Genomic DNA, 12,273 nt, shown 5'->3' on the forward strand with positions numbered 1-12,273 from the left:
TCAACACTGCTTGACTAAAAATATCCAAATGGGTAAAATGCTGTCTTCCATGCTTCTTGTTTTGGGCTGCAAGATGCCAAAATATTGCTATGATTATTACTGCCTGATTATACAGACACAGAAAATGATAATTTACAGAATTCAACAATGCATTAAATGTGGATGTCACAAGTGTGCATATGACATGCTTACATGTGTGCATATAAGTACAGTAAACTTGCTGATATTCAGACAAAGAGGAGGCAGCGAGTGTGATATTGAAATAATCAAAATGTTCAATAAACTTTAATTAAAATAATGAGTTACACACAATATTGGCAGTTACTTTTTTTGCTTTTGCTCAACAAATGAAAATAGTTTCAAACAAAGCCTAGCAGAAGTGTTATGCATCACCGAGCAAAACACAGTGGGAATCAGTGTTTTTCAATAAAATGGTTGAGTGAATAATTCAGTGACTAACTCTTAAGTACGCTTGTTTAATTCCCGAGTCAGTTGATGAATTATTCAGTGACACATATTTATATAAATGATGAAAATGAGGAGAAGGATGAGCTGAAATTGTCTGTGTGTATTTTATTTACCTGTATTGGTAGGACTATAAGAGCCACACAGATCATGATGACGACCAGCAGCTGAGAGGGCCAAATCTGAGGTGTAACATCACCAAATCCCACCGTTGAGAAGGTGACAACACAGAAATACAGAGAATCAAAGAGCGTCAGGTTGTTCCCTGCTCGTTCCAAGTGCTGAATACCACAAATACTGGAAAAGAGAGAGAAAAGGTACTGAGAAAAGCTCACATGTGGATTTAACGCCCTAGTTCACCCAGAAATGAAAAGTCTTCCTGTTGTTCCAAACCTGTATGATGTTATTTTAAAAGCTTTGTAGAGCCTGACAGATGTGGTCACTACGAACCGTTGTATTCTTGAAAAATTTCAATTTGTGTCCCAAGGACAAAAAAATAACAGCATATGGGTTTGGACATTGCAGTGAATAATCTCTGAATAAACTATTCCTTGAAAGCCTTTTCAGGTGGACAGGTTTGCAGGGATTTGCATGTGTATGGAAAGCCAGAGGGTTCATATCATCAGCTGTTGGTTTGGAGCAAACTGTGATAAACACGAGCCAAAGCACAATAACTGTGTGGTGAGCCACGCGCAGGACGGCATGATGCGAACCCTGTTTTTGTGTCCGCGTGTGGGTTATCTTTCAGTACAGCCAGTGTATGTGTGTATTTGCTCGGTGTTGAAAGGCCGTTTGAGTCAACATGCAGCTGTCAGTGGTGAAAAGGTCATTCATTTCTCCCCCTTCTGTTTTACAAACGCACCGCTACCCTGCAAATTCAGCAACTCCCTGCTATTTACCTCATGGAACAAGAGAGCACACACACACAACATGATGTTTAATTAATCAGCACTTTAGAAACATCATCTTGCCACCTCTGACCAGTCACACAGACAGCGGCAACCATCGTACCAGCTCCCAAAGTACAATGCAAAAAGACCCTTTTCTACATTTTACATCTAATCATAAAATGTAGTTTTATGCAATCAATGTCCTCTCTTACTAACAAATTAAAAAAAAGGAAGAGAAGAAATATAGCTGCAAGCAGCAATTACCGGGGTTCAAGCGTTTTAAGGTATTTAAGGACATTATTAAAAACTAAATCAATGATTTAAAAAGCATTTTTGGCAAATACAGCTACTTTACCATTCAAATATTATGTTTTTTAAAATGGTTATGACTATTATAGCACCTGATCTCCTTAAAACTTTGCATACTGGCATCTTTTTTGGACATCTCATTTCGGAACAACTTTGCATCTAGAACCACTGCTGTCAATCAGATTGTTTGTTAAATGATTGAGGAGTCCTGTCATATGATACAAATATTATGTTTTTTAAATGGCTATGTCTGTTATAGCACCTGATCTCCTTAAAACTTTGCATTCTTGTTTAGAATCACTTGTCTCATGTGCTCAGCAGGTTACGTGACGTTTTGAGTGTTCCTTTAGGCTTTACAGGACTTGGGGTAAATTTGGATAGGCCCCTTTTCTAAACAACCCTGTTATAGCCTCCCAAAGAGAAAATTTCAACATTTTTTTTGATAATTCAGAGAATTGTACTTCAATTCCAGATTCCATGATGTACAGCTGTTTACGCCCTCGAAAAATGCAATATCGCCACCCCAGTGGCCGATTTCTTTCAAATTTCTCTCAGACCTTTGGGGCTGTGAGTTGAACAGGCCCACTGAGTTTCGTTCTGATCGACCTCCATTGGCGGCCATGTTTTTTGAAATGCGCACATGTCCTTGTAGACACTTATGGCACTTCGGACCAAGACCGTGCACATGATTTTCATGTTGATAGGACAAATGGTTGTGCAGTTACAGCCATTTTAGTTTTTTCCCCTCTTATAGCGCCACCAATTGGCCAAGCTCTATGACTTTTTCCTGCAGATTGAGCTCATACATAAGTGTTCTGAGTTTGGCTAAGTTATCTCATTCTGTTTAGGAGTTATAGGCATTTTACTAAAAGTGGTCCCTTTGCAACAGTGAGTCGAAAGTTCAACTTTTTTTTGATAATTATTGATATTCACTCTCCAGAGAAACTTTCCGCACTGGTTTGGCTCAGATTGGGTGAAAAAAACTAGGACTAGCTTGTAAAAGTAGTTTTTTCAAAAAACACAAAATACCCGAAAATTTCAAGCCGTGGCAACAACACAAGACACTTGGGCCTGCAACTGATGTTTAGGAGTTATGAGCAATTTCATACTTTTGATCGCCCCGCCATGCTGATTGGGGCGAGCCGTAGGCGTGATGCATAACACGTAGGCGGTGTAAGTACTACCATCTCTCCAAGTTTCAAGTCTCTACGACTTACAGTTTGGTCTGCACGATTAGTTTTACATGGAGATCCGTGACCATTCTGACAATTACAATAGGGTTTCAGTGCTACACCCTTAAACATCAAATATGCCTTAGTTTATGTTCCAAGCAAAAACAAGCAAAGAGAACTTGACACATATGAATACAAATAGTATTAGTATTCATTTCTTTGAAAAACAAATTACTGACCTAAACTGTATTTCTATATATATACAGTGCCCTCCAATAATATTGGCACCCTTGGTAAATATGAGCGAAGGTGGTTGTGAAAATAAATCTGCATTGTTTATCCTTTTGATCTTTCATTTAAAAAATTCACAAAATTCTAACCTTTCACTGAAGTGAAACGATGGAAAGTAGAAGGAAAATCTCATTATCACATTGGCCACAATTATTGGCACCCAATTACTTCAACATCCTTTTCCCAAGATAACAGCTCTGAGCTTTTTCCTATAATGCCTGATGAGTTTGGAAAACACCTGAGATCAGAGACCATTCCTTCACACAGAATCTCTCCAGATCCTTCAGATTCCCAGCTCCATGGTGCTTCTTCTCTTTAGTTCACCCCACTCATTTTCTGTTGGGTTCAGGTCAGGGGACCGGGACGGCTAGGGCAGAAGCTTCATTTTGTGCTCAGTGGCACATTTTTGTGTCGATTTTGATGTTTGTTTTGACTGTCCTGATGGAAGATCCAACCACGACCCATTATAAGATTTCTAACAGAGGCGCTCGGGCTTAGATGTTTTATCTGTTGGTATTTGAGAGAATCCATGATGCCATGTATCTGAACAAGACGTCCAGGACCTCCGGCAGAAAAATAGGCCCACAACATTAAAGACCCAGCAGTATTTTTAACCGTGGACATGGGATACTTTTTATCCATGTTTGCACCAAAACCATCTGGAGGGTTAGCTGCCAAAAAGCTCATTTTTAGTTTCATCTGACCACAGAAGCCAGTCCTGTTTGAAGTTCGAGTCATGTCTGATAACTGAATATGCTGGAGTTTGCTTTTGGATGAGCGAGGAGGATTTTTATTGAAACCCTTCGGAACAACATGTGGTGATGTAGGGGGTGTTTGATCATTTTGTTTTACAATCTCAACTAAATCTCCGCAGTTCTCCAGCTGTGATCCTTGGAGAGTCTTTGGCCCTTCAAACTCTACTCCTCATCATGCATTAGGACAATATAGACACACATCCTCTTCCAGGCAGGATTTGTAACATCTTTAGTCGATTGGAAACTCTTAATTATTGCCCTGATGGTGCGATTTGCAATGCTTTAGCTTTTTTCTAACATCAATTTTCTAATTTATGAAGCTCAAACATCTTGTTCTGCACATCAGTACTATATTCTTTGGTTTTACTACTTATGATGGATGATTAAGGGAATTTGTGTTCCTCATATTTCTAATCCTGTGGAACAGGAAGTCATGGATGGACAATTTTATGCTCCTAATCACCTTGGTATGCTAAAAAAACGTTACTATGAATGGAAATATACTTCAGAGATATACTACTTAGACAAATTTCTTGGGGTGCCAATAACTGTGCATGCATTGGAGAAAAACATTTATTTCATAATGAGATTTTCACCCTACTTTCAGTTGTTTTACTTTAATGAAAGGTTAGAATTTTGTGAATTTTTTGAATGAAAGATCAAAAAGAAAAACATTGCAGGATTTTTTTTCACATCCGCCTTTGCTTATATTTACCAAGGGTGCCAATATTAGTGGAGGGCACTGTACTGTATATATATATCTAATCAGTCCACATTATGGGAAAAAAAGGCCATGTTTTTGTTTTTCTCTCACCAGGTGAAGATGAGGCAGAGCAGGGTGCTGATGAGAATGAGCACCTGGTTGAACATGGCCGAGTGTGTTCGCTGAATCGCTCTGTGCAGGTCATTCTGAAAACAACATGAAGGAGGAGAGAAACAGGAAGATAAAAGAAGGCAGAGATGAGAGACTGTGAGACGTTCAATAACATAGTGCCATTGTGTTTGTACTTATGATAAAAATCCAAAAACAATCATCAAGAGCGCTGGCAAATTCGATAAGCAGCAAGCTTTCAGCAGCAGTGGACAGATACAATCAGGAAAAAAAGGCATGAGGAGGAAGTGAGATAGAGATGGAGAGGAAAAGAAGAGCTTTGTGATGAAAGTGGATACACACTGACACAATTGCTCTGGAAGAAAGGACCGAAGATAGGCTTCATTTCTTACAATCATGTTCTCAAGAGCGTGTTTGGCCAGCCAGCAGTTCAGGAAAACAGGAATGAACAAGTTTCTGAGGGAGGGCAAAATCACCTGATTGGAAAGAAAAAGCCTTAATTTACTTCAATTCAAAGAGTTTTGTGATACAGCTGTAACACACAATACAGTTTCCAGCACCGCAATTCAGGAGCACCGCTGTGTCCATGATGAATCTTCAGCATCATGGCAAAAATACACATATTTTAGTTATATTAGTCTAAGCATATGTAAATTATGAAACATGACAGCTTTCTGTTGCACTGCTCTCACTGAGTGCAAGCAACAATAAACATACAACACAATGTGCAGTTCAATTCACTAATGAATCGCTCAATTAGTGTGGTTCTGTTTAATGAATTAGACTATTTAAACAGAAATTGTCAACCTGAATCATGAACTGAATCAGTCATTCAACTCACTTTCTCACTGATTCAGCTTTCAGGATTATTCACATGTCACCATAGGTAAAGACTGTTATGAAAATAATGCTAAAAATGCAAATTTGGAAATTAATCAGTCTATACTGATTTGTTGTAATAATAATGATGGTAAATAAACAAACAAAATAAATTTAGCTGTTAGTAAAATATAATTTTTATGTTTAATAATAATAATAATAATGCCAGAATTAACACTTTTTGTAATTGTTAGTAAAATAAAATTATTACTTTATAATATAATGTTTAACAAAATTAAACAAAAACAACAATACTGTCAGAAAATAGTTTTTAAATTGTTAGTAAAATTATTATTATAATTATTATTATTGTTTAAAAAAAATGTTTTTAACTGTTAGTAAAAAATATGATTATATTGTACTATAATATTATAATTATTATAATATAATAATTATTATATTGTTTAATAATAATAATAATAATAATAATAATGCAAGAATTAAAATATATACTATAATAATATATAGTATACTATATAATATGATGTTTAACTAAATGAAACAACAATAGTACTGCCAGAAACTAAAGATTTTAAATTGTTAGTAAAACATTTATTATTATTATTATTATTATTATTGTTGTTGTTGTTGCTGTTTAATCATATATAAAACAGAACCCAAAGCTTTCTAATTGTTAATACAATATAATACTTATTATATTTATTAATAATAATAATAATGATAATCAAATATGCTTTGTAATTGTTAGTAAAATTATTATTATTATTATTGTTTAATTAAATAAAAAACAAAAACAAAAACTAAATATTTTTCTAACTGTGAGTTAAATATAATTATATACTCTTTAATAAAGCTTTGATATAGTAAATAATAATAAATATTATTGTTATTATTGTGTTCAATAAAACATACTACTACTACTACTTATACTAGTACTAATAATAGAAACAAAATTGTAATTGTTAGTAAAATATAATTATTAATAAATTATATAAAAATATATATTTATAAATAAATGATACGGTGTATAAATTGTGTAACAAAGTTAAACAACAACAACAACAACAACAACAACAAAAACCTAATAATAATAACAATAATAATAATAATAAATAAATAAAATAGTTACAGAAACAGAAACAATATCATGGTGAAGCAGTCCATGAAAATCCCGTTGACTTGTTGTACTCACAGTGATCACGAAAGGAACGGCGCTGATCATCTCCAGAACGAACGGAATGCGCAACACTTGCTCCCAAACGTTGCCCTGGAAACAAGGACTCTTGTCAGGGTCAAGAAACACTATTGTGTGTGTGACCTCTCAGATTAAACGATAAAACGCTGCTTTGATTGGGTTTGATCCATTGAAAAACAGCAGGGTTAAAGGTCACTCCCCTCGCCCCCCTTGGGAAATATGTTTCATTTATCACTTGCAGTTGAGCCTGTGGCTGAATTAAGGTGTTAAATGTCTACCATATTTTACAAGCTGGATGTATGTTTAGGTCTCACCCATGTGGGCCCTGCGTGGGTGAAGAGGCCTAGATGGTTTGGCAAGAAATCAATGCAATACAAAGAGCGTGAGAGATGTGCTGATGCAGGTTGTGCTCATCGCAAGGGGATCAAACGAGATGTAGGAGACTCTAAGAGATCCCTTCACTATCGGCGTCCGGAGGACAAACATGCCTTCTGCTTTCCCTACCCACTTAGTCCCTTAAAAACAGCTCAACGCACATGATTGATTGCCACTGGCGAACTCTTCGTCTATCAATCGTTCTCTATCACTGTTGGAAAAAACAGGTCAAAACAGCTAATGGTGGTTAAGCTTGTTTTTGTAGGTTGCTTGTTGCCTTAACCAGCTCGACAAAGATGAAGTTAATGACCAGCTTTGAACATCTAGGATCCATATGGAAGCAGCTGCCATCAGAAGCTGGTTTTAGATGGATAGCTTCTCCGTCTCATTTCGTTTGAGCTTCTCAAATACACTTCGAGGTCTGGAGATCTATTATATTCAGGGTGAACGAGCAATCTATAAAGTCTACGGGACATGATATTAAACATATCAGCTCTGCTTGTTAATATTTATTACATGAGCTAACGTAGGCTGAAGTGATTTGCTGAAAGGCAAATGTTAGTAAATGAGTGCTATAATAGCATTCATGCTCACACATTGGTTTAGTCGTTTGTGTGGTGAGTGTCTATTTACAATAAGTGCAAATAGCCCACCTTGTTGGCAGAGGCTATTTAGTATTTAGAGGCTATTTTGGCTTAAGTGGCAAAGCTAATGACAGTAACCTTTCGCCGCAATAGACCTGAGTTCAAACCTTGACCTGAGTTTGCCGAACTCTTTCTTCTCCCTTTCTTCACATCGGAAAGGAAGAAAGTGAAGAAAGCAATCGAAAAGTGGAAAATAAAGTGCCTCATGGTAGTTTATGGGTTAGGGTTAGAGGTACGTGTAGGAAGCACTTTATTGTCCCAATAAAGCAGCATGCATTTAATAATTGCAATAAAAATGAAAATGTACAATTTTTGTTATTATTGCATACTGTTTCATAATGTACTACACAACCTGGTCTCATGATGAAAACATACCTGTTGGAACGTTTTCATCATGAGACCCAAAATACATGCCAATAAGTACCTATTACTGCAGTTTCCAACAGAAATGTCTTTTCTTTTCCGGAACAAATGAACGTAAATATGATACATTTTTTGTGATGTTGGTTTTGCATGCGTCACTGCAGTTCTGACTTGAAATATAGTGTCGCTATAACTCTAAAGCTCTGTGACATTTTAAAGGGGTCATCGGATGCCCATTTTCCACAAGTTGATTCTTTAGGGTCTTAATGAAAAGTCTATAACATGCTTTGGTTAAAATTTCTCCATGGTAGTGTAAATAACACCTTTTTTACCTTGCCAAAATCAGCTTTGCAAAATCATCCTGTTCTGGTCGAGGTTGCTTTAAATGTTAATGAGTTTTGCTCGCCCCGCCCCTCTCTTCTCTCTGTGGAGTGTCGAGCCTGTTTATTTTAGGCGCATTTAGCCACTAAACTTGCTAACTAGCACATTATTAGGAAAGGCGATCGCAAAGATTCATAAAAACCCTTATACTCACTTCTGCTGTAAGTGAAGCTGGATCATAAATGACAGATATATGTAGATCGGGAGGCGCATTTCCTTCACAAACAAATGTAATCCACTGCATCTTCAGCGGCTCACATTTGGGGAGTAAATGACGACCACTATGTTCATTATTACATCCAGCAACACAACATCTCAATCAGAGATATTCTTGTCTAACTTACATCCCTGCTCCGGCATCGAAACAATGGGGGTCGGACTGTTACAGCTGACAGGTCTGAGGCAAGACGCTCATGTCAATCAACTATCGTGGGAGCGGCATCCTAAGTACAATTCTGTGCTGGCTGAGCTACCAAGAAAGCTTGTTACATCTGGAAAGCGAAACATATTGAGTTATAATAACTGTGTACGAAAACGATCACAAGTGCTTGCTGCTTTACCGCCTCTAATGTAAATTTCTGTTGGAAACGGCAGTGATATGTACTGTACTTATTGGTACGTATTTCGCTTTTTCCCGAAAACATTCCCACAGGTACATTTTCGTCATGAGATCAGGTTGGTACTACAACACTGAGATACGAATATCTGCCACTTCAAGTAGTATAAATAGCATCTAACTAATATTATTGGAAAGAAAATACTGCTATTTTTACATAATGTAAATAGAATACAGTAGTTAACATTTGAAGTGGATCAAAACCTTTCATTAAATTTGTCCTAAAACCAAAAAGAATACACTGTAAAAAATAAAAAAAACACAATTTGTTGAGTCAGCTTAAAATAATTTGTTACCCTGCTGCCTTAAAATTTTAAGTTCAGTCAACTAAAATAAGTTTAGTCAACTTGAAATGTTAAGTTGTACTAAGTAACAACTTAGATATTTGTGTTTGCTAAACTTAACCAGAATGGTAAGTAACCCAGCTGCCTTAAAATTTTAAGTTGATTCAACTCAAGTTTTCACTTAGTATAATTTAATGTTTCAAGTTGAATTAACTTTTTTTGAGTTGACTGAACTTAAATTTTTAAGGCAGCCAGGTTACAAATTATTTTAATTTGACTCAACAAATTGTTTTTTACAGTGTACCTGTTCTTGTCTTAGGACAACTTTGATGAACTTTTTTTGATCCACTTCAGATGCTGACTACTATATATCGCTAAGAAAATATGCGTTATATACCCAGATAGCACACGTACATCTGCAAGATGTCTGTTAAAGATCACTTGATCTGGAAAGCATCTGCTGTGTACAAACATCTGACAGACGTCTGTAAGAAGTCAGTTTTACATACATTTTATATCATAAACATCTTAAAGACATCTAATAGACGTCTATTTGACATCTATTAATGACAGAATTTTAATCTTAGGGTGAACTAACCCTTTAGACTACTTTTTGTGAAAGTTAGCGTCAGTTAGCACCTGCTGGTAGAAGTCGTAGCTAACAAAGCCTGTTTCTTCTTTGAAGTTCATTCAAGAAGATGTGTTTTTTGACTAAATGAAAGTCAATAAAATAGGCTTGCAGCTAGCACTGTAATGAAGGTAAATGCTAAAAGATACAGATAGCTCTCTCCAGGTATTACAGACCTCTTTGAAAACAAGAGGGTCTCATAGTGTACTAGGGATAAAACCATGGGCACATGTGTTGTTTGACTCACCTTGTAGCTGAGGTACACCAGCAACATGGTCTCTGAAAAACTGATGAATGCAACAAGCACCTGGAGAGAGGCGAAAATAGACAAACAGAGAGACAAAAAGGGACAGAGATGAGAGAGAAGCAGAGGTTGTGTAGGAAGAAACAGCAGGGGCAGCGTGTTTCACACTGTCTGAGAATAAATGGCCAAACTGAGGGCAACACAACAATGGCAAATGTGTCTGTGCGTGTCTTTCAACCACAGACGCTTTTATGTAGCATGGGTTGATTTTTATTAAAGCTAACGGGTTTTTGTTATATGAAGGTCACAGAGAAATTTCCTAGAAATCGTGAAAATGTTTCATTGTTTATTTTTGCTCCTTTTACATTTTATTTTGATTGTTATTTTTTACTTGATCACGACTCTTAAAATATTAAAATAAATGTGACCTCAGTCCAAATAATTTTGAACATGAATAAATAAATCAACAGACTGATTTTGACTGATTGCTTTAATATTAAATAAAACAGCAAGAGTCTGAAAAGTGTTTATAAAATACCTTTGCCTGTAGAAGAAACACCTGTGTGTGTGTGAAACAACTGTGTGAGTGTGTGTTAGTGAATGACAGAGAAGATTTATTTGTTCTGACCTGAAGAGCCCAGAGTGGCAGAGGCCTGTTCACCCAAATAATGAGGGACCTGATGACAGGAAGCCATTATTATGACAAAATGAGATAAAGAATGAAAAGAAAATTACAAATTAGAGAAGCTCGGATCAAGAAAGGGGCTCATAATTGAACGTTTTTTTTTCTTCACACATCAAACACACCAATTCCAGAATCGAATTCATTCACAATCCCTGAGCAATAAAAAGATTCAAACCAACATTTTTGTTACGAATGAAGAAATCAAAGCTGTGTGATGTGCATTCTGCATTAAAGTAATGAGCACAGCGGCATCGTGTCAGACACACACCATTAAACGCTCACAGACTCCTGCCAGAATTTTTGATGTTTAATAAATGGCAAAAACCGAAAACTGCCTTGTTAAACATGTCACGGAGATGGTGCAGTGTCCCGAAGTCAATAAATCAATTCTACTGTTGGCATGAGACAAAACAGCCTAACTGTAAACAACACCATACATTTCCAGCAAAACTTCAAGTGAATCATAGCCAGCTAGAGCATGTTGGTTGTTTAATATATTATTTAATTATTAAAAGTGGGATTCTAAACCAATCAGATTTCATTGTGGGCAGGGCTACTGAGGACCCAATTAACTGCATGTTATTTGCAATAGAATGAAAATGTATCAGTTTAAATTTGTATTAAATGCAATTAGCTGAACTTTAGAGAGTTTTTGACCCACTAAAGTAACAGTTAAATACATTTTGTATGAAACACGGTTAAAGTGTCACTTCAGTGTCATTTCAATTGAAACTTGTACGCATTTAAAGGAGAAGTCCACTTCCAGAACAAAAACTTACAGATAATTTACTCACTCCGTTGTCATCCAAGATGTTCATGCCTTTCTTCGTAAGGAAATTATGTTTTTTGAGGAAAATAACATATTTCACAATATAAGACGATTTTGAAGTTGGAGGAGAAAATGAGATGGGAGTTTTTGAACCTACTTTAACGGTCATGAACCGGTATAGTACAGTACACAGAGTACAAGCAGAGCTAGACAAGACGAGCATTTGAGGTTAAAAAATATACAAATTGTAATTTTTTTTTAGAAAATAAGCGATCGTTTCGCTAGATAATACCCTTCTTCCTTGGCTGGGATCGTTAGAGCTCCTTGAAGCTACATTTAATCTGCATTTTAGAAATTCAAACTCGGAGGCACCATAGAAGTCCATTATATGGAGAGAGATCCTGAAATTTTTTCCTCAAAAATCATAATTTCATTACAGCTGAAGAAAGAAAGACATGAACATCTTGGATGACAAGGGGGTGAGTAAATTATCTGTACATTTTAGTTCTGGAAGTTAACATCTCCTTTAAATACA

At 36.2% G+C, this 12,273-nt stretch overlaps 1 protein-coding gene across 4 annotated transcripts in view; it reads right to left on the reverse strand.

The window, feature by feature from the left end:
- The window catches only part of LOC127163057 (potassium channel subfamily T member 2), an 87,080-nt gene that overhangs the window by 37,579 nt on the left and 37,228 nt on the right, over nt 1–12,273 (reverse strand). For all 4 annotated transcript variants that reach the window (XM_051106070.1, XM_051106072.1, XM_051106069.1 and 1 more), the window contains 6 exons: nt 10,913–10,961; nt 10,288–10,347; nt 6,747–6,821; nt 5,107–5,190; nt 4,697–4,791; nt 582–762 (listed from right to left, as the gene is read on the reverse strand). In XM_051106070.1, the coding sequence (XP_050962027.1) occupies nt 582–762; nt 4,697–4,791; nt 5,107–5,190; nt 6,747–6,821; nt 10,288–10,347; nt 10,913–10,961 (544 nt within the window). The remainder of the gene's footprint in view (nt 1–581; nt 763–4,696; nt 4,792–5,106; nt 5,191–6,746; nt 6,822–10,287; nt 10,348–10,912; nt 10,962–12,273) is intronic.

Source organism: Labeo rohita, chromosome 3 (assembly GCF_022985175.1).
Source record: "Labeo rohita strain BAU-BD-2019 chromosome 3, IGBB_LRoh.1.0, whole genome shotgun sequence".
Lineage (NCBI taxonomy): Eukaryota > Metazoa > Chordata > Actinopteri > Cypriniformes > Cyprinidae > Labeo > Labeo rohita.